Genomic DNA, 20430 nt, shown 5'->3' on the forward strand with positions numbered 1-20430 from the left:
AATATATTTATATCTGAGATTTGATTTTTTTTAACAGTGGGTTTGGAAAATCAGGCAACTCTTACCAATTGCATATGAGTGTGATTCGAGAAAAAGGAAAAATCTTATGAAATGAGGGTTACGATATTAAATGTGGTTCTCATAGGACTATTCACTACAGGTGAGTAATTTACAAATTCATCAACCACCAAAATATGAAAAGATATAAGGATATGCAGAAAAATAATTGCAGTATCATATATTTTTGCTAAATCACACCAGTATTTCTGGCACATTGTTGGTAACCTTGATGCATCATAATGTTTCATCAATACTCATTTGTGATAAATTGAAGGGGTTATATTTTTAGGAGTGAATAATTTTTGGGAAAGAAAGTTGGCTTTCTACTACTCCATCTTGTATCAAGATGAAGTAGTAGAAAGCCAAAAACTTCCTTTCTCATTTGTGATGTTTTGATGTATGTTCGATATATTTCAAATCAAAAAGCAAAATTGTTTACTTCCATATCAATAATAAAACGTAATATAATTGTGAAAAATCTGTGAAAATGCGGTTTTCTGAACAACTCAGAAAAGTCCTAACTTGTTCGAGCTCAGAATTATCGAGGTCTTATCTTTCAATGTACGATTCTAGTGAGGATTCAAAAAGTAAAATAACTTAGACCAACTATCATTCTGGCCCAAAACATTCAAAGCTGTAAGAATTGAGAAGTCATGTGAGAACTAAAAGCTCCAAAAACGGAATTAACAAAGTTCGAAACGTTGCGTTGGCAAAAAAATCAATTGTTTTTATGTAGTTTCATGTAGTTTCACCCAAGTAGCAAAATAGTGTATGTTCACGTCCTCCGCTATACAAGTCTACAGAACACTGACTGATACACTTTCCTTCGTGTATAATTTTTCCAGAAAGTTGTAGAGGACTCGAACAAAATCTGAGAGTATATGGAGGTGAGGAGGTGGAAGTAGATGAGATTCCGTACATAGTTTCAATCATGTTCAGGAATATTTACTTCTGTGGAGGGGCTATTCTCAGCGAAGATTGGATCATCACTGCTGCACACTGTGTCGTGGATAATTCTGACGACCTAGAAATCTATGCAGGATTTGTCGATATGGAAAATCCTACCGATGATATGCAGCTATCGACAGTTGAAGAAGCATTCATACATCCCCTCTATGGGCACAAGTGAGTAGTGGTTTTCTCATAAGTATTTATCAAATAATAATTATAATGAAGGACACCTGCTCTGAAACGAGTCTCGGGTTTTCAGTTATTGGACAAAAACAAGAAGGTATGACTACACTGAAGTCTCGATCTGTCTGCTCCTCAAATAGTGACACGCTTCAAGGCTTTCGTGACTTGACGTCGGGGTCACAGTCTGCCTACTTCCAGGTCTCGTCAATGATCTCTGTAAAGGCCATAATCTGCGTACTCCTAAGATAGTGACACGCTTTAAGGGATCCGCGACTTGACGCTAGGGTCTCAATCTGGCTACTCGTCAGATAGTGACACCGTGTGAGGGTTTTTTGACTCTTCACTGAAGTCTCAATCTACCTACTTTCAGAGTGGCGTCACTGGTCTCCGCAAGGGGCACAATCTGCCTACTCTTCAAATAGTAACACAGTGCGAAGTTTTATGACTTCACCCCGGGGTCTCAATCTCCTTACTCCTCAGGTCTCGTCAATGGTCTCCACAAGGGCCACAATCTGCCTTCTCCTCAGATAATGACACGCTCCAAGGGTTTCGTGACTTGACGCCAGGGTCTCAATCTGCCTACTTCCTGGGTCTCGTCAATGGTCTCCGCAAGGGCTACAATCTGCCCACTCCTCAGCGAGTGACACGGTATGAGGATTCCATGACTTGACGCCGGGGTCTCAAACCGTCTACACTTCAGATTTCGTCAATTGTCTCCGCAAGGATCGACTCCGTGTGCAGATTGAGATAATTGCGGATACCAGCGACAAGACTTGGGGAGTTGTCACAAAACCCTTGAAGTGTGCCATCACCTTCCACAACATGAGCAGTAGGCAAATTGAAACCTCAGTTCATTCAAACATTCTTGAAAATAGCTTCGAAGTGGAAGCCTGAAAACACCAGACGTGACTCAAATCGGAGTTTAGACTAATTAATTGCTGACCCTTCAAGGTTTATTTGAACATATGTATATATGTATAAGGTGAGTCAACAAGATTCCTTTATACTAGTGCTCTCAGGTGGAATAACTTTTAAAAATGCTCACTTTTTCCGAGCAAGACTTCTGTTTGAAATTCAATAAAGAATTTCAAAGAACACGTCAATTTTTAGTTGTAGGAGGACCAATTCTGATATGGAAATCATACCCAAAACTTCACCCCCCTGCGGTCACCAACTACCCTCCCTATTTGTTTCAACGGTATGAGGGGTCGGGTGATACATCATTTGAAAGGTCTTCTATCCCTCTATTATCTTAGTATTTTTTTTTTCGAAATTGGTTGATTTGTTATTGAGATATTAAATGTTGAACGTTTTATTCAAAAAATAAAAAACAGAAAATTCGCTGTCGCTCATTTAATTGATGGAATCAACAAAAGTAATATCAATATCAACACAATCAACGTATAAAGTGTTCAAAATGATTTCCATATAGTTCCATACAATAATACAGTCCACTCTCGAAAACTTTCCGTATTTTATTCAAGATGTTCGAAGTCAGGAATTAGAATTCTCGAGCAATTCACTGTCGTAGATCCTCAAGATTTGTAGAAAAAATTGAATCAGTAGTGAACATTTTGTTAGTTTTTTTCTGCACTGGTAGATTTTGTTGAATCTAGTTGTCGCAGAGCAAAAGATTAGCTAGTTGGCCACTGTCACTTCTTTTCTTCACGAATTATTATTCAGTCATCCTTTACTGTATTCCAACATGATTTATTCTACTGAAGAAAGAATAGGAATTGTTGCAACCTTTTATCGAAATAATGAATGTGCTAAAGCTGCTGCAAGAATTTATAATACGCATCATCCAGACCACAACGTGAGCCATCAATACGTTGAACAGTTAATAGATAAGTTTCAAACTTATCAGTTCTGTTCACAACAGAAAACATGAAGTATCCCAACGTTTGTTTGAAGGTGGTTGACAATGTTTCGTGGTGTATTTCATTAGTTCGGATTTCCATAATAATATAATATAAATTGATTTGATAACCCTGAAAAAAATCAAAAAGATCAACCGAAAATAACATTTCTATTAAACAAAAACCTGAAATTACAAAGGAGTAACATACAACAACAACCAGTCAATAAAAATTGAAATATTAATGAAAGCTGAAAAAATTGAAAAAATAAAAGATTTCAAACCAAGTTATGTCACAACGTTTCGATTGTTAATATCTACAATCGTCTTTGGGTGATAACTGGACTTATTCCTCCGAGATCTGACTATTTATAGGTCATCCGAGTGCTTTCACATATCCCCTCTTCCCTCTTTCCGCTTCATTGGTTTTGGCGGGAGATGACCGTTTGGCGGTCGTTTTTCGCTTGATTAGAGTTTTCATACATGTATCCGGTAAATGTTATTCTTGGAATCGCAGTCCGCGTTTGGTGGCCTGGTTTTCGTGAGGCTGCTACGGATAGTGGTTCCAGATCTGAAGCAGGTCCTGATGTTATACTTGGATCCAATCCGTCTTATCCTTTCCGATAATCCCCTGATGTAGGGAAGTACAAGTACTGGTTGTGGCAGCTTCTCTTTCTTGTGGAGTTCTTGCTGTCTTCAAAGTGATGGTCTTAGCAAGAACCTCAACCTCCCCATGCCATTTAAAAAAAGTAGGGGGGTAGTTGCTAACCGCAGGGGGTGAAGTTTCGGGTATGATTTCCATTCTAGAATTAGTCCCCCTAGAAATGAAAATTGACGTGTTCTTTCAAATTTTTTATTATACGTCCATTCATGGATCACAGTTTTCCTTAGAACGCCCTATATAAGGAACTTGTCAAGTTATATCAATTTTCAAACAATAATAATTCAGTACTTTCAAATGGAACACCCCTTATTTTTCCTTATTCATCCATTTTTCCAACAGAAACTTCACAGGTATATTGTATTTAAATAAAATAATATCAATACCAGATATATTCTAATTCCAAATGAACTAAACCAAACCACAGGACCCTGAAAAATCAGAAGTGAAATAAAAAACTTCGAAAAACTCAAGTTCACTTTCCTATTCTCCTGAAAGAACAATTCACAAATGGGGCCAAACCCATTCGTAAATCATTATTAAAATATCTTTATATTTCAGGAAACATTCAATCACACACGATGTGGCTCTTATTAAACTGAAAACAAAATTCAACTTGAGTGAGGCAGTAGCACCAATCAGCATCATAGAGGAAGATGAACTAGAAGATGTAATCAACCATCAAGAATCTGGAACCATTTCTGGATGGGGTGCTAATGATATGTCTGTATTAGCTAAATTCCTTCATTCTGGCACGGTGAGGTTAGAGAGTGATGAAGGTGAGAATTATATTCCGAAGATATGAATGTAGTAATAATAGAGTAGCCCAAGCGGGGATTTCGGGATTTACTAAAGCGCGGCAGATTAATATACAGATGGATACCTTGTACCCGGTTAAGTACCTACACCAAATATGATCCCCATATATAAGGCCACCTGTGAGGGATAAAGGATCAGATTTGTAAAAAAATTGATCATCAGAAATTCTCGAGCGCGTCAGATTAAGGTAGGGCAAGTTGATTACCTGCTAAAAAGTGTATATTCCAGTAATCTGACAATTTGACAGTGATATAAAGAAAGGGGAGGGCAGCAAAGTTTTAAAAAAATAACGTCATTTCGACATCCTCGAGCGTAGCTGATTTTTTTTTTCATTTTGAAGGAGATAATTCAAAGATAACGAAAAATATATAATTTGACGAAATAAAAATTCGTCGATAAAGTATAATGCGTGCAGCTGTGTGATACCTATATTTCCCTCTCCGAGTTTCTGTTCCTCTATTCTCTATTCACTTTTTCTCTATCTATTACTTTCTCCCTCCGTCCCCACTCTGAATTCTGTTGCCGTAACGCCATAACAGCTGATCACAGAGGCTCGTTCATGATGAAGATGAAGATGATGATTAATTAATCAATCAATTGATGGATATAGCTGTTACTACGTGGTAGGAAATCATAATGAATAAAAGAGAAATTAAAACAATATATAAGTTTGAAAATGTCCTTATAGGACAAAACTGCAGTAACGTTAGTTACAAAAAAAGTGGTAAAAAACATAGAGAGTTTCAATTCTGTTTTTTTCATTAATTAATAGATTGATTTTAAAAAATTAAATTTTTTTGAGCATTTTCTTTTCAATTATTTTCTTATAAATACAAGTATTCTACTTGAAAAATATACAATTATTCATTTGCATGCTATTTCCTGAGCTTTTCAATTGATTAACTTCAATGAATTGAAAAAACAAATTAAAAAATATTGTTTTTGTCACATTAAGCGATTCCCTCAAGATAATCGTCCAGCACGTTTAAAACATTGAGATGAACCGTATGTATCTTAATCTGACGCGCTTGAATATTTCAAAATGGCGAATTATTTTTGCACATTATAATAATGGCCGCGAGTTTGCGTCAGATCGAAATCGTCAGATTATTGAATGAGAGCTTTGTTTCTGCACTTAACACCCCCTTAGAAAATCTGACGCGCTCGGATAATTTTTTTTTCTTTTCACTTTCAACCCTTACGTACAACCACCCGCATCATACAAACGATCATTTTAACATACGAACATTATTAAAAATACGTAGGACATTGATGCTATCAATATCTGACGCGCTCGAGTATGTCCGTGCAACAGTATTTTCTTACATATTTAAAAATCTATAGCCGCTGCCCCCACCGATGAAAAGGTATATATTATATAACATTTTTTTCTTCTTATCATTTAAGCTTTGCAACCTAATATGTCTCAATGACGCTCGAGTAAATCCCCATTTTGCATAGTGGACTCCCCTGCTATAATGTATAATAAGAATACAATAAATTCATTTATTTGCTTTGATATCATGTGGAAAATCCTGATCCACCTTCACCAAAATTAGTAGTGGCAAACGGAAGGTCAGTAGTTTCTGGTGAAGGTGCCGCGGCAATTTTAGAGTAAATACGATGAGGTCGTTCAGTCGAATCTAATTTTGTGCATTTTTCATACATTTTGATGGCGCTTGCTATTTGTAATATAACGAAGAGGAATATTGAAATGATAATGATAATTTCATTTATTTATGAATAAAAATAACGGCAATACAAGTACAAATCATATAAATGAATGAATAATTAACTAGTTATCCAAAAGCAACTTAATACTTGTTTCGAAGTGGTAAAACAAGGATTGAAATAGTCAATATTTAAAAAATATATTAACAATCTGACAAAAGTCAAAACTATTTCCAATTTGAAACATATACAGTGTGTCAATTTTGAAACTTACGACGGACTGTATCTCACGAACTAAAGCTGATATCGGAAAAATGCTTGAAACCGTTTCTAGGATAGTATAAGGGGGAACTAAACTGACATGAAAGAGAACTCACCCCCCATTCAACCTCCTAGGCCCCACCACCAAAACACAAACCCCTAATTGTGATACATCATTGAAAATACTATAAAAAATGCTATCCAATGGTATAGATAATAATTGTACAGGGTGAAGCAATAATTGTGAAACTGTGGCTTGAATGGAATATTTAATGAGGTTTTTGTTGAACTACAAATTTATTGAAAATATCAATTAAGTAAACGTTCAAAGTGGGTTCAATTGTTTTGAAACAATAATACAGCCTATTATAAAAGTCTGTATGAACTTTCATACCAGCCGGCTTACTATGACTTTTTTATTTGTAATGCTACCTCCCCGACTATTATTTCAAATAATAAGTGTCCGTCGATACCTTTTTTGTTGAATAAAAACTTAATTTGCCGTTTTTGCAAAATAAGTTGGAAATATCTGTTTTTTGGGTTCTGTCAGAGTCAATAACTTTTGGTATGTTTGAGACTTTCAAATGTCATTTGTTTTCATTATTTGTACGATCTGTACTGTCATTCAGCTGTAGTTGTCACGATGGTTTACAGTATACCTGAGCGCGTGGAGATAATTTTCATATTTTCCTCCCAGAACCAGTGTTATTTAAAAACAGCTCAAATATTTCATGAAAGGCATCCGGACAAAAATGTAAGTCACGTGTACGTCCACGAATTATTCGAAAAGTTAAGAGAAACGGGATCAGTGCAAAATGAAAAAAGTAATGCCCCAAGATTACTGAATGAAGCGACCCAAATTGAGATCCTTGGAAATTTTGCAATGGAGCCTACTGCATCAACACGTCAAGTATCTATAGCGACAGGACTTTCACATGAATCGGTTAGAAAGGTGTTGAAATTACATAAGTTTCATCCTTACAAAACACAAATTTTTCAAGAACTAGGCGATGATGATCTAAACCGACGAATTGAGTTTGGTGAATTCATGACTGAAATAATTCGCGTTGAACCGAGAATGTTGAAAAATATTTGTTTCAGTGATGAATGTACTTTTATGCTGAATGGTAATGTAAATAAACAAAACTGTCGGTACTGGAGTGATGCGAACCCGCATCGATTCAGAGAAGGTCACACTCAATCAACACAATCAACATCGTGAAAAACTGAATGTTTGGGCAGGAATATTAGGCGATGTTATAATTGGTCCTTTGTTCATACCAGGTAATTTAAGTGGCGACATTTATCTCGATATGCTGGAAAACACCATCGAACCATTAATTGTGCATGAATTAGAGAACCAAAGGGACGACCAAGGTAACCTAGCTGTAGACGAAGATTTGCTGCACTTTCAACAAGATGGAGCACCTCGTCACTATGCAGCTTCAGTCAGGCACTTGTTGGATACTAATTACCCGAACAAATGGATTGGAAGGAGAGGTTCCATTGAGTGGCCACCGAGGTCACCAGACTTGGCGCCACCTGACTTTTTTCTGTGTGGTCACCTCAAGTCAGTTGTTTATAAAACTCAACCTCCGTCACTTGGGGAATTGCGATCAAGTATTACGCAAGCATGTCGCGTGAACAACATTTGCCAAAGTTCGTGCAGACTTTGAAAATAGGCTGTATTACTGTTTACAAAACAACAGAACCCACTTTGAACATTTACCTGATTATAATTTTTAATAAATTTGCAGTTCAACAAAAACCTCATTAAATATTCCATTTAAGCCAAAGTTTCACAATTATTGCTTCACCCTGTACAATTATTATTTATACCATTGGATAGCATTTTTTATAGTATTCTCAATGATGTAGGGGTTTGCAATTTAAACTTTTTGTGTTTTGGTGGGTAGGGCCTAGGGAGTTAATGAGGATGAGTTCTCTTTCATGCCACTTTTGTTCCCCCTTACTATCTCAGAAACAGTTTCAAGCATTTTTCGATATCAGCTTTCGTTCATGAGACATAGCCCATTTTAAGTTTCAGAATTGACGCACTCTTTACATTTTACACATTTGCTTACACACCTAGACGTCCAATATACATGTTCAGACACACATATATAACACATAGTACAATAACTTTTACAAACTAGATTACATTTCAAAACGATAGCATTTATCGTTGGCAAAATCTGCGTTCTTAAAGCAACCCGATTGCCGAAAGATAGTGTGACGTCACGAGATATATAAAGTACAGCACCGGAATCACGTCTGAAGTGTTATAAAGCAAAATGATCAATATTTGAGGTATGAATAAAGATGTGTTGCGGCCAGAAAAATACTGAATTGTTATGAAATATGTTGATAACAATGAAAGAGTTTTTCTACCTGTTTTGTCAGAATTCATCATTTATCTTTCTGTTTCGACATGAAATGCCAATATTCTACCTGTTTCTTATTGTACTATACCTAATGTTTATTCAAAATCTTCCTGTTCAACGGATTAATTCATTTATCTCATAGATGTTGTCAATACCTATTTTTATATAAGGGACATTGTAGAATGGCTTGATAAACTAGTAAGTGATGAAGGTACCGTGTATAGTGAAGCGCGTTTTGAATAATGATGAAATAAATAAGTCTGAAGGTGATGTTTCATGATGAATTCCATTAGTTCGGACTTCCATTGTCTAATATCATATAAAATGATTTGAAATCCCTAAAAGATCCAATGAAAAAGAAAAATGGGAAAAAAATAACTGAAAATTTTATTAAGCAAAGAAAACCTGACATGAAATTTCAGTGAAATCAAAAGCAAAAATAGAACAGTTAGGCAAAAAAAAATGGAAAAAATTAAGTGATTCCAAGCCAAGTTAATTAAGGACGATTCGATTGTTATTGTCCACAATCATGTTTGGGTGATCACCCGAAGACGACTGTTTATGTTTTACAATTATCAGGAAGATAATTAAATAATTTTGCACTCAAATGAATATGACTTTTCTGACTAAGAGATCTGGAGCAAAATTTGTTTCAATTTTTTTGTGTTGAATACTTCTTGTGTTATATGAATTTGTGATACATTGTAGCTTACTTTTGTTTCATATAAATATTAAAGGAAACTGTATACATACAATTGCCTCAAATAAAAGATTTTGTATTCTCCAAAGAGATCATTAGATTGGTAACTGCTTGTTTCACCATTGATATTTTTTAAATTATTTTCGAACATTATTTAACTTTCTTTAAATGACAAGAAGCAATACCACCCCATCCTAGAATTGCATATTCTAGGCGCGATTGTACCAGAGCGTAATGAACTATTTTCAGCTGGCCTATGCTAAGAATAGTTTTCTAGTATTTGAAATTATTCAATAGTGTTCTAAGTACGTTTATTAGGTCATTGGCATGGAATAAATTCATTATTTCGGTTACTGTACGTATTCAAAAAAAATCCCGAAACACATCAAATGTAAGTAAAAATACCCCCCCTACCTTTAACCCCCGTCGAATGACAGGTACAACCCCGAATTTTTTAAATAGGAAGTATAGGTTTGTGATATATCGTCTGGAAGGTCTGTTTATTCTCTATTCAAAATTGTTATCACTTTCAAGTTTGCTGCAATAAAATAAATTAAAATCATGATGTGGTTACCGAAATTCGATAAAATACACTCGAAAACTAAAATGTAATGCAAAACGTAATGAAATGTAGAATACGAAAAAGAACTATGGATTTTAACGAAGTAGATGTTCAAAATGTTCACTGCGAACGTCTTGGCAATATCCTAATCTCAAATAAAACTGACTAATATTATTTAACATCAGGCGTGACCGACCTGATCGCAAGCGTTATTTTTTCTTTTGAGTCATTCAAATCTGAAGGTTCAGTTTTGTTCACATTACTCTTTATATATTTCCATAGAAAAAAACTAATGATGAAAGATCAGGTGATCGTGCCGGCCATTCAATCGATCCTAGCCTCCCTCTCCACCGATTGGGAAATGTTGCATCGAGGTATTGCCGAACATAAACTTGGTAATGTGGTGATGCTTCATCCTGCTGAAACTATATCGTATTCACTGGAAATTAAGGGTTTCCTGGTCTAGGATATAAATTTGCTAAATTTGTAACAACATCATTTTGAAGTAGTGCCAAATAATTATCGTCAAGTTGCCCTCAATGGAGAAGGCACCATTGATATGGTTTCCTACAATTCCTGCCCAAACATCAACCTTTTGTGGGTATTGCGTGTGTTCTTCTCTCATCCAGTGAAAATTTTCCGTTGACCAGGAGCGGCAATTAGGCCGATTAGCATGACTTTCAAGAGACAAAGTACACTCATCAGAAAACATAACGTCTTCTAATTGGATGATATTATTACCAAATGTGTCCATCAACGTCTTCCATGAGCTCGTGAGTAGGTATCATTTTACAGGAATGAATTTTATTTTCTTTCAATATGTTTACTATCGATATATGGCTAACATTGAATATAGTGGATGCCTGTCTACTCGATGTATGTGGGTTTTCCTCAAACTCAAGCATCACATCTATTTTGTTTATTGTTCCATGAGATATGGGCGGTAAATTAGGAAATTTCTCATGAAATAGGCGAGTTACTTCCTGTTGGTTACTTCCGTAACCAATCATTTGTAAAACTGTTATTTTATGCTTTTCCTTTAGTCTAACCATTTATCAGACTTGAAGTTAACGAACTTTGGACTTAAATTAAAATACTGACAACTAATGTTGTAACATACAAAACAACTTGACAATGCGTTTTGAACTAACGTTGCCACGGAAATTATTTAAATTTTTTCAAAGGATACCATTCAAAAATAACATTTCCATGGTTTTTGCTTACTATCTCATCATCAGTACCTCAACATAAAATAAGTTTTGAGTATATTGCAATAAGTTTTGAGTGAATTTTATCGAATTTCGGTAACACCATGATTTTAATTTATTTTATCTTAATTGTTACAATAAACCTAAAAGCGATAACATTTCTGTATAGAGATTGAAGAGACCATCCCAAACAATATATCACAAGCCTATACTTCCTATTCAAAAAAATGGGGATTGTACCTGTCATTCGACTTGGGGCGACACCATCTTTGAATTTTTATACACGCAGACGTTCACTTCATACTGAGAAATTGAATTCAATTTTATATTTCGGGATGTTTCGGTAATATTCGAATATAATTGTGTGAATTATTCCTTTTTAAATTACGGCCCTGGAAATTGGTTGACTGAGTTGAATAAAAACATAATAGCAACTGTCACGTCTCCCTATGTATCGTAGAGTTTTTCGAAAGTTTTTTTTCATTTTTAGGTACCTATTCATATTTTTTTTCATTGCTCTGAGCGTTTTCTACAATGAACTTCGAATAAGAAAACCTTTTATGAATATTTGAAACATATATACATCAAAAATATATTATATGTGTTTCAATAAGCAGAAAAAGAAATGATAGCAATAATAACATCCGAAACGAACACTACAATTCTGATGAAAATTGAAATGAAGTAATTTATATAGGTACCCAAAAAAAAAATAATTGGCGCAAAGACATTTTTAAACTCCGTTTTTCATATTATTCATTGCCCTTAATACATTTATTTGCTGTATTGTTGCGAAATCATTCAAAATCCTCAATCTCGAGTCTTCCACATTTTCTATTTCTCTGCCAGCGTAAATTCTATTTTTCAATGTCCCCCATAGAAAATAGTCCATTATTAGTAAGATCTGGTGATCTTGCAGACCAACTTATTGTCCCATCATTTCTCTCGAAATGGAAGGACTCCAATTCGAAGATTTATTGCACAATTAATTTTTTTGTGTATATAGATTACTTACTTCATTTCAATTTTCATTATGATTATAGTGTTCATTTCGGATGTTATTATTGCTACCATTTTTTTTTCTGCTCATCAAAACACATATTATATATTTTTGTTGTAGATATATCTCAGATAATCATAAAAGGTTTTCTTATTCGAAGTTCATTGTAGAAAACGCTCAGAGCCATGGAAGAAATATGAATAGGTACCTTAAAATGAAAAAAATTTCTCTAAAACCTCTACGGTACATAGGAAGACGTGAAAGTTGTTATTGTGTTTTTACTCAACTCAATCAACCAATTTCCAGGGCCGTAATTTAAAAGGGAATAATTCACAAAAATCCCGAAATATAAAATTTAATTTGATTTCTCAGTATGAAGTGAACGTCTATGATCCAAAAACTACAACAAAAACAGGTCCGTATTCAAAAATTTAAAGATTGGGGTGGCCCAAGTCAGATGACTCCCTGTATAAAAGATTCATGGATATATTCTGAGAGCCCAAATCAAGTGCCAATACCAAAATGTGAACAGATTTTCAATATGTCTGCGAATGAAGAAGATATAGGCAAAAAAATTATTTGGGTTTTTTTGGTTTTTTCTGTATATCTCCAGAACCAAAAGAGCTGTATTCGATTTCTTTACATCGTTGAATAGGTCTCTGAAATACGCAACTTTGCCATAATTCAACCGACACTCTATCTCTTATCGTTTACGAGATTCCCATGTACAGAAATGAATTTGAATAGCCCTGTATATGTATAATGAAATATATTCGATATGATCAATTTTCTCTATTACTTTTATTTCAGTTTCGTTTATTAGAACTTTAATTTCATCATAGCTTGGAATATATCAGCAAAAGGATATGAAGACAGATATCTGAGCAGATGGCATTATGTAGATTTTTTTTGTTAGTTTCGTGCCATAATATTGTAGTGAGAAATATTGTGTTGAGAAATCTAGTAACTAGTTATAATATTCATGATTCGAAATATAAAAACTGACGTTTTTGAAATACAAATGTGTTGCTCAGTTACAAATATTTATGTAACATAGACAAATGAAAAAATTCTCAAAGGTGTACCCATATTGATTTTCAGATTGTGCGAAACGCGATACTCCAGATTGCGAAAACTTCCAACCTGAGGCTCATCTTTGCAGTAGTTTAGGAACAGAGGACAGCCCACAAGCGGTTGCGGGTGTTTGGGATGATGGTAGCCCACTGGTTGTAAGAAATAAATTGGCGGGACTCGTGCTGCAGGGAAAATATGCTCAAAAAGGAAAGTGTGAATACTATGCCACGACCTACGCACGATTGCCATTTTACAAAAGTTTCATCGAAGTTTACATTCCGGAAATATTCAAAGTTCAGAAAGAAGTATCACATATCTTTGAAGCCGAATTCGTGTTCCAGCATGATAATGAAACTGAAAATGCAGTCGATGGGATTTTCAGAAACTTTCATATGTGCAACTTTCGTTACTGGTGGTTTGACAAAAGAGATGCAGATGAAGAGGATCAAGATGGTTCTATGGAACAGAGGATCGCCGGTTCCAAACAATATATAATAAATTTCAAGTTAGTGAAAACCTCGAAATTTTCAAATGATTGTTACGGTTTGAATGTATTCGATATGTTTGTTATCACTCCATATGTTTCAATCAAGTATATTGAATAGTTTGAGGACGTGGTACAATAAATAATTGATGAAGTCTTCCTTCATTTCTTCTTCAGCAATTAAAAATATAGACAATAAACATATGTAAAATGATGAAATTAGCCATGAGTACCACTTCTATGTGCGATTTTTCACTGGAGAGTTTATGTTTGAGTAGTTTCGCTACACAATAGCTTCCACACTCAATACGTCTGATGATGCTACTGTATAGCGTAACATGTGTAGCGGTTTTGTGAACTGTTGTATGGAAATCTCACATTGAAGTGTACTTTGAATGAATAAACAAAAATGAAGATACAACAAATACATAAACAAGAATAACGATCTCGTCCCGGTTTTCATAGTTATAAATTTTGGACTTGCTGATGTAGAACTGCGTTCTTTCAGAAAATTCTTGGAAATATGAGTCAGTTCCCAGGGGAGTTTTAGTTATTTGCGTACATGCTGATGCAATTCTTGGACAAGAGATTCATTAAGGATTTTGATGTAACATGTATAACATCGTGAACCATCGAGTCGGATAACATCTTTTTGGTTTTTAAATTAATTCCATTTCGATGAGGATTTAACAATTTCAGAGCTTCGTTTGCTGTTAGACGAGTTTTTTATATGATCGCTGAAATTGATAACGTCAGAGTATTATCAATTCAGAGTATTATCAAAGATGCTTGATATGCCTGAATTGATCACAACTTATTATGCACTCTAGGCTCTCGTATGGCATCAAAATAATATTCAAAAAAGATCGATATTACTCCACAGATCTCCTAAATAACGAAAAAAAATTTTTTATATCAGACAGCTATTTTTTCACAAAATTTCAATACATCAATACAAAAATGAAGCCTAATTTTAGTATCGTATTCCTATCATACAAGAGCAAACGTAAACAAAATCTTATCTATACCTATATTCTTTAAAGTTATTGGGCAAAGATGTCACTCTTACCTCGGACCAAGACTTTTCTACATCTTGAGTTCAGAACTCAGACAATCTCCTTTTTTTATATTAAAAAAAATTCAGGGGCGTAGATCGAATGGAAATACACGATCTTATTGATATGAGGAATTCCCATCAATCATAACAGGAAATATATGTATATGTGCATATGTGTAAATATATATGTGTATATGTGTAAATATGTATATGTTTATATATGTGTACACATGTATCATCTAGTTCTTCAATTCTGGGAATAATAAATTGACTGAATCACCAATCCCAATTTTTATATGTACAATTTCTGTCTCTAAATATAAAAAAAATAAATTGATTATACTCACTAACCACACATCATATATGTAAAATCATTGCTGATATTCATTATGAGAAATGTGTTTTATAACTTATATTACTTTATTATGCATTATATACTAACCACACTTTAAACATTGTAGAGTTTTCCGCTAATAACTAAACCTTTCTATGAAAGCAAAGAAATCATGTTTTGATGTATGAAATTGTCCTCATCGAACGGAACTGCGGTAACGTTACTTACAAATAAAAGTGTTAAAAACATGTTAATCTCACTTAGTCGAGAAAGCGCACATAATAACCTTAAGATGAGTGTGAATAATCAATCTCTACGAACAAGATTATCTTTTGTAGGGTTCTTGTTTATTTCTTGTAATTACTTCATTCTGTGTAAATTTCCAATGTAACCACTGCCTTTCATGGAATAAATTGATTGATGGATCATCGCTACAGATTCGTAATTTATTTGTAGCTTTCAATTTTTGAATTTCAATTCCGCAAGTTTTCGAAGAATACATTTTTAGAAAATGTTTTTTCGATAATGTCACGTGTCGCGATAAATCTGCATTAATCATAACATTCGCTTTTTCAATTTCGTCCATACTGAAATAAAAATACACTTGAGTAGCATCGGCATATAAATGATAATTACAATGGAAAAAATGATGAAAGTTTGAAGTATATTATGTGTATAAAATAGGACCATGAATGATACCTTGTGGTATACCTCGTAGAATGGTTAGACTATTTAAAATTCCATCATCAATCCTTACATGTTGTTGACTATCTGGCAAATACGACTTTAGAAGTTCCACTGACATCCTGATAGTCGATTAGGTTGTGGCTTTCCAATAACATTTTCCTCTTTCTCCATTTAAATCCAAGTTTATGAATTGATTTTCGCAAAGACTTGCTGTTACCCTGATAGTCAATGTCTCTTGAACCTTCCAAGTTAAAATAAAATATCGATTACAATTGTACTTTTCATTACTATTTCTTCTGGCCTTCGCAAGAGAAATTTTTATTCCATCTGCCGTTGCTTTCGCCTGCATGAATCTTAATATGTTGTTTCCCTTCTTTGGCCACTAAGAACTTTTTTAATTTACTATTCGTAGGCATTTTCACACCACACAGAATAGTTTCTTCACTTACTGTACTACTCGAGTTCCTCGATGTTTATGTGGCCCCGGCCCACTCAGTCGGCTGATTTACAGCGCATCCAATATTAAAGTCGAGTGAACTCTCCCTCTATATTTCGAGCTCTAAATGCTGATAAAAATTATTGCGTAACGAGGCCCACATGTTTCCTAATACAAACTGTGAACCAAGTGAAGAGTAAATTATTTTCGGATGCACATTAACCCGCGTTGAACGTGTGTCGACCAAATTATAAGTCGCTTGAGAGCTCTAAGGTATTCAAGGCAACACTTCATATCTGATATCAACTTCATTACCATTCATCTATTTCTTCCATATCATGTTCTCGAGTTCAACCACATTCTCAAAATACAATATAGCGGAAGTGGATCGCAGAAGGCGGATTGACGGTTGTTGTATGAATTTCAACGAGATGCTCGGGAGATTATTTGGAGAGGATTGGATTTTAAAATTCACTCAGGGGTATGAGTGTGATTCATATTGAAAATTATTACATATTTTATTTCCGCTGTCTGGCTTCAACAAAATTTCAATATATTGAAGCTAGAAATATGTTCATGTGAGACTTGATTGAAAATTAATGAATTTCTGGAATCTAGTAGAAATGTATACCTGATTTACTTTTTCTGATGTGTTCAGAATTGGAAATGGAATGTATTTTTTCTTCTTCACTATTGTAGGCTATTATAAAGCATATGACATTTGAATTTTCACCGTATATTTCAATATACTACTTCAAAGTAGTCCGCCTCAGATATAACACACTTGTGCAAACATTTTTATCCAATCCTCGAAACGGTTCTGATATGCACCTTTTGGGATGTCCTTGAACTCTATTAGCGATTCGGTTTTCATTTTTTCAATCGTCGTTAAACGGCGCCCTTTGATGGGCCTCTCCAGGGAACAGGGTGGCAAATCTGGTCAATACGGTGGCTGAAGCATGATTACGGTGTTGTCTGTGGTAAAAAAAATACGAACACACAATGAAGAATGGATAGGTGCTATTTTGTGATACAAAAGCCAAGCCAAACCTTGACATTCGACCGAACTCTTGGCTCTCCTAGGCTCCTCCATTAGGACGATTGGACTTTGGTCCGAGCTTTTGTGTGGCAACTTACTTTTTGCAGACGACTTGAAGATTTTCTCATCTAGCACAAGTTTAGAGAGATGCTCTTATCTTCAGTCTCAAAATTAGACCTGATAGATAACTGGTGTCGAATCAATAAATTGTCAAATAATGTTAAAAAGTGTAAAGTTTGCTCTTTCACACGTAATGCCAATAATATTGAGTAGTTTTATACTTTCAAGGAAGAAGCTGTCAAAGATCTAGGGGTGACGTTCAACAGCAGGTTGACATTTGTTAGCCACACCAATACTGTCGCGGAATCGGATAGAAAAATGCTTGGCTGTGTTCTGCGCAACTGTAAATCACTCCCCAATATTACCGCCTTAACCATACTTTTTACATCTCTCGTTCGCTCCAAGTTAGAGAATGCTCTGATTTGGTATCCTCTCTCTGATAGACAGATAGAAAGCACTTTATTTCCAACAGGTGTACACCCAATTACAGGAAATGTTGAAGAAAATATACTAAAAAAATAACATTCAATTAAATTAAATTCACATAATACATATTAAATTGGCAAATTACAAATGATATTATTAATATAAATGAAATAATATAATTAGATTCAATTGACATATTATAAATGAATTAGCCTTCACAAGGTTGACATGAAACAAATGAAAATTATATAAAAAAACTATAAATGAAAGGTTCTATGCAAGATACAGTCCTTGATAAAGTTCAAAGAGTTTCCATTGATGTCACACATGGTATATACTAAATCAAAATTATAACACATTAAATTTTCTGGTGCTTTGAGATTCACATTTGTTGTACTACTCCGACAATGAAATGTTTTCTCGTATCTTGAGTTGAGGCGTGGTGCATAAAAATTAATTTTTTGTAGGAGTGGAGTACAGGAGATGTTATTATTCATTAAATTATATTGAAATGTGACCGCAATGAGAAGTCTACGTGTATTCAGTGATATAATATTGAATTGGTTCAAAAGGATGGAACAGTCAATTCCCCTTTGGGGGTAAATACCTGTAGTGCGAAAATACAAGAATTTCAAGAACTTTCTTTGAACAGTTTCAATTTGCTGTATGTGAGAATTATAAATGGGATACCAGATCATCGCCCAATATTCTAGTTTGGACTTCACATAAGCATAGAATAGCGTGATTATCACCTTAGTATCTCTAAATTCTCTGGTGTTCCTCATCATGAAGCCCAACATTGGACTAGTGGATGAAACAGCTTGGTCTATGTGTGAAACAAAAGTGAATTTTTGATCAAAATTAATACCAAGGTCTTTCATTTCATTAACTGGACTTATGGTATTTTTATCAATTTCGTAAGTAAATTGTATTAGACATTCCATTCTGGAAAAAGACAATGCATGACATTTAGCAATGTTGAGATTCAAACGAATATTGGAACACCAATCATATATCAGATCTAATTCATATTGTAAGTCTAAGCATTTTTTGTTTAGAATGAAACAGGCTATAGGAAATGAATTTTTTAATGGTAAACAAATAATAAGACAAAAAGTTACATTGGAAATAAATTTTAGGGGTTGCGTTTTCCACCCCTTACAACCATGGGGCAAATAAAATAAATTACTGGCTAAGTTTTTTTTTACTCCTAGTACAAAACGTCAGGTTATTTTAAATATTGTAACTTCTTCAGTGCTTGTGAAAAAAATTGTTATACAAATTTTATGTACCCCCTTTGAGGGGCTGTATCTTAACAAGGGATGCTCCAATGAAGTTTCTTTATATGAAAGATCCTATCTTTTTTTCGATGAGGAATCACCTCCTCAAATGTTTTACACCCATTCAGTTACACCCTGTATATTCAGTTTAAATAGTATTTATTCATACTGCATTATTATATTATATATCATCCTGTGAGTTGATTCATGTGTTGGGCAATACATTTTGTTTTTAAGTCTTCTTCTTTTCAAAACTCAGCATTTTGGAACAGACTTCGCTGCCACAGGCTTCATGACCAAAAATTACAAAAGAAATGCATGGCATAAACCAACCAATATACCGATATCGTTAGCAACTTTTCTAATAGTGATTTGACTACTCTTTATAATAATAAACATTTTCATCGGTTATTGATGTGCTGGAACGTCTAGAGTCATTCATATCTTCTGGGCCTTCTGTGAAAAGCTTGTGCCACTTAACTCAATTTTTTGACTCTTTTTGAACACTTAATTCCATTTTGTACACAAAATTTGATGCAAATTCAGTGATCCATATTTTTCGGTAGCTGAAAATCACTTTAAGTTGTTACGGGTGCTAGAATTAATATCAGTGACTTTCTGCTTCCAACTTGAACCAAGATGCACCTCGATGACTGGACAATTTCGACCCAAATCATTGCGATTCTGAAAACAATAACTCAAATCTTCAATTGACGAGCAGAGAGTTCAATTATTGGCTATGTCTGAAGCAAAAGTTTCCATTTTGAAAATATTTTTAACGAGGGATTCGTTACATGAAGTTCTTATACGAATCCATCACACAGGCCAACGATGAAAAAACTTTTTCACTCAAAACACCTTATTATTCTGTTTTTTTAGGGTGCTAAATCCAAATATGACACTTATTGAGCCATATCACTTACCATTTTTTCACATTTACACATCAATATATTAAATTTTTTGATTTATTACAGAATTTTACAGCTTTTATATACTACAAATAAAATTGTAAAATAATTTATGCTGGATGTGGAAGAGTTGGCAGCACTGCTGAAACACATTTACTGTCCAGAAAAAAGGGGATTATATTGTTCTGTTCACAGCTGATGTTTTGTTTATCGTCAACCTAACCTTATTTTCTGGTTTCCAATACATGTGCTCATTAATTAGTCAGGGAAGCTATGGATTATACTGTAGACGACCCCTCCCGATATAGAAGTCCCCGATACTCTGTC

General features: G+C 34.4%; 1 protein-coding gene across 1 annotated transcript; it reads left to right on the forward strand.

Moving 5' to 3' along the window:
- Positions 1–14033, forward strand: LOC111510533 (trypsin-7). The gene is made up of 4 exons (XM_023166451.2): positions 1–160; positions 906–1185; positions 4275–4492; positions 13420–14033. The coding sequence occupies exons 1-4, from the start codon at positions 112–114 to the stop codon at positions 13995–13997; spliced, it is 1125 nt and encodes a 374-aa protein (XP_023022219.2). The 5' UTR covers positions 1–111; the 3' UTR covers positions 13998–14033.
- Positions 14034–20430: the final 6397 nt, after the last annotated feature.

This window comes from Leptinotarsa decemlineata, unplaced genomic scaffold, assembly GCF_025532065.1.
Source record: "Leptinotarsa decemlineata unplaced genomic scaffold, Ldec_3_MD MMD2_tig00000882_RagTag_RagTag, whole genome shotgun sequence".
Lineage (NCBI taxonomy): Eukaryota > Metazoa > Arthropoda > Insecta > Coleoptera > Chrysomelidae > Leptinotarsa > Leptinotarsa decemlineata.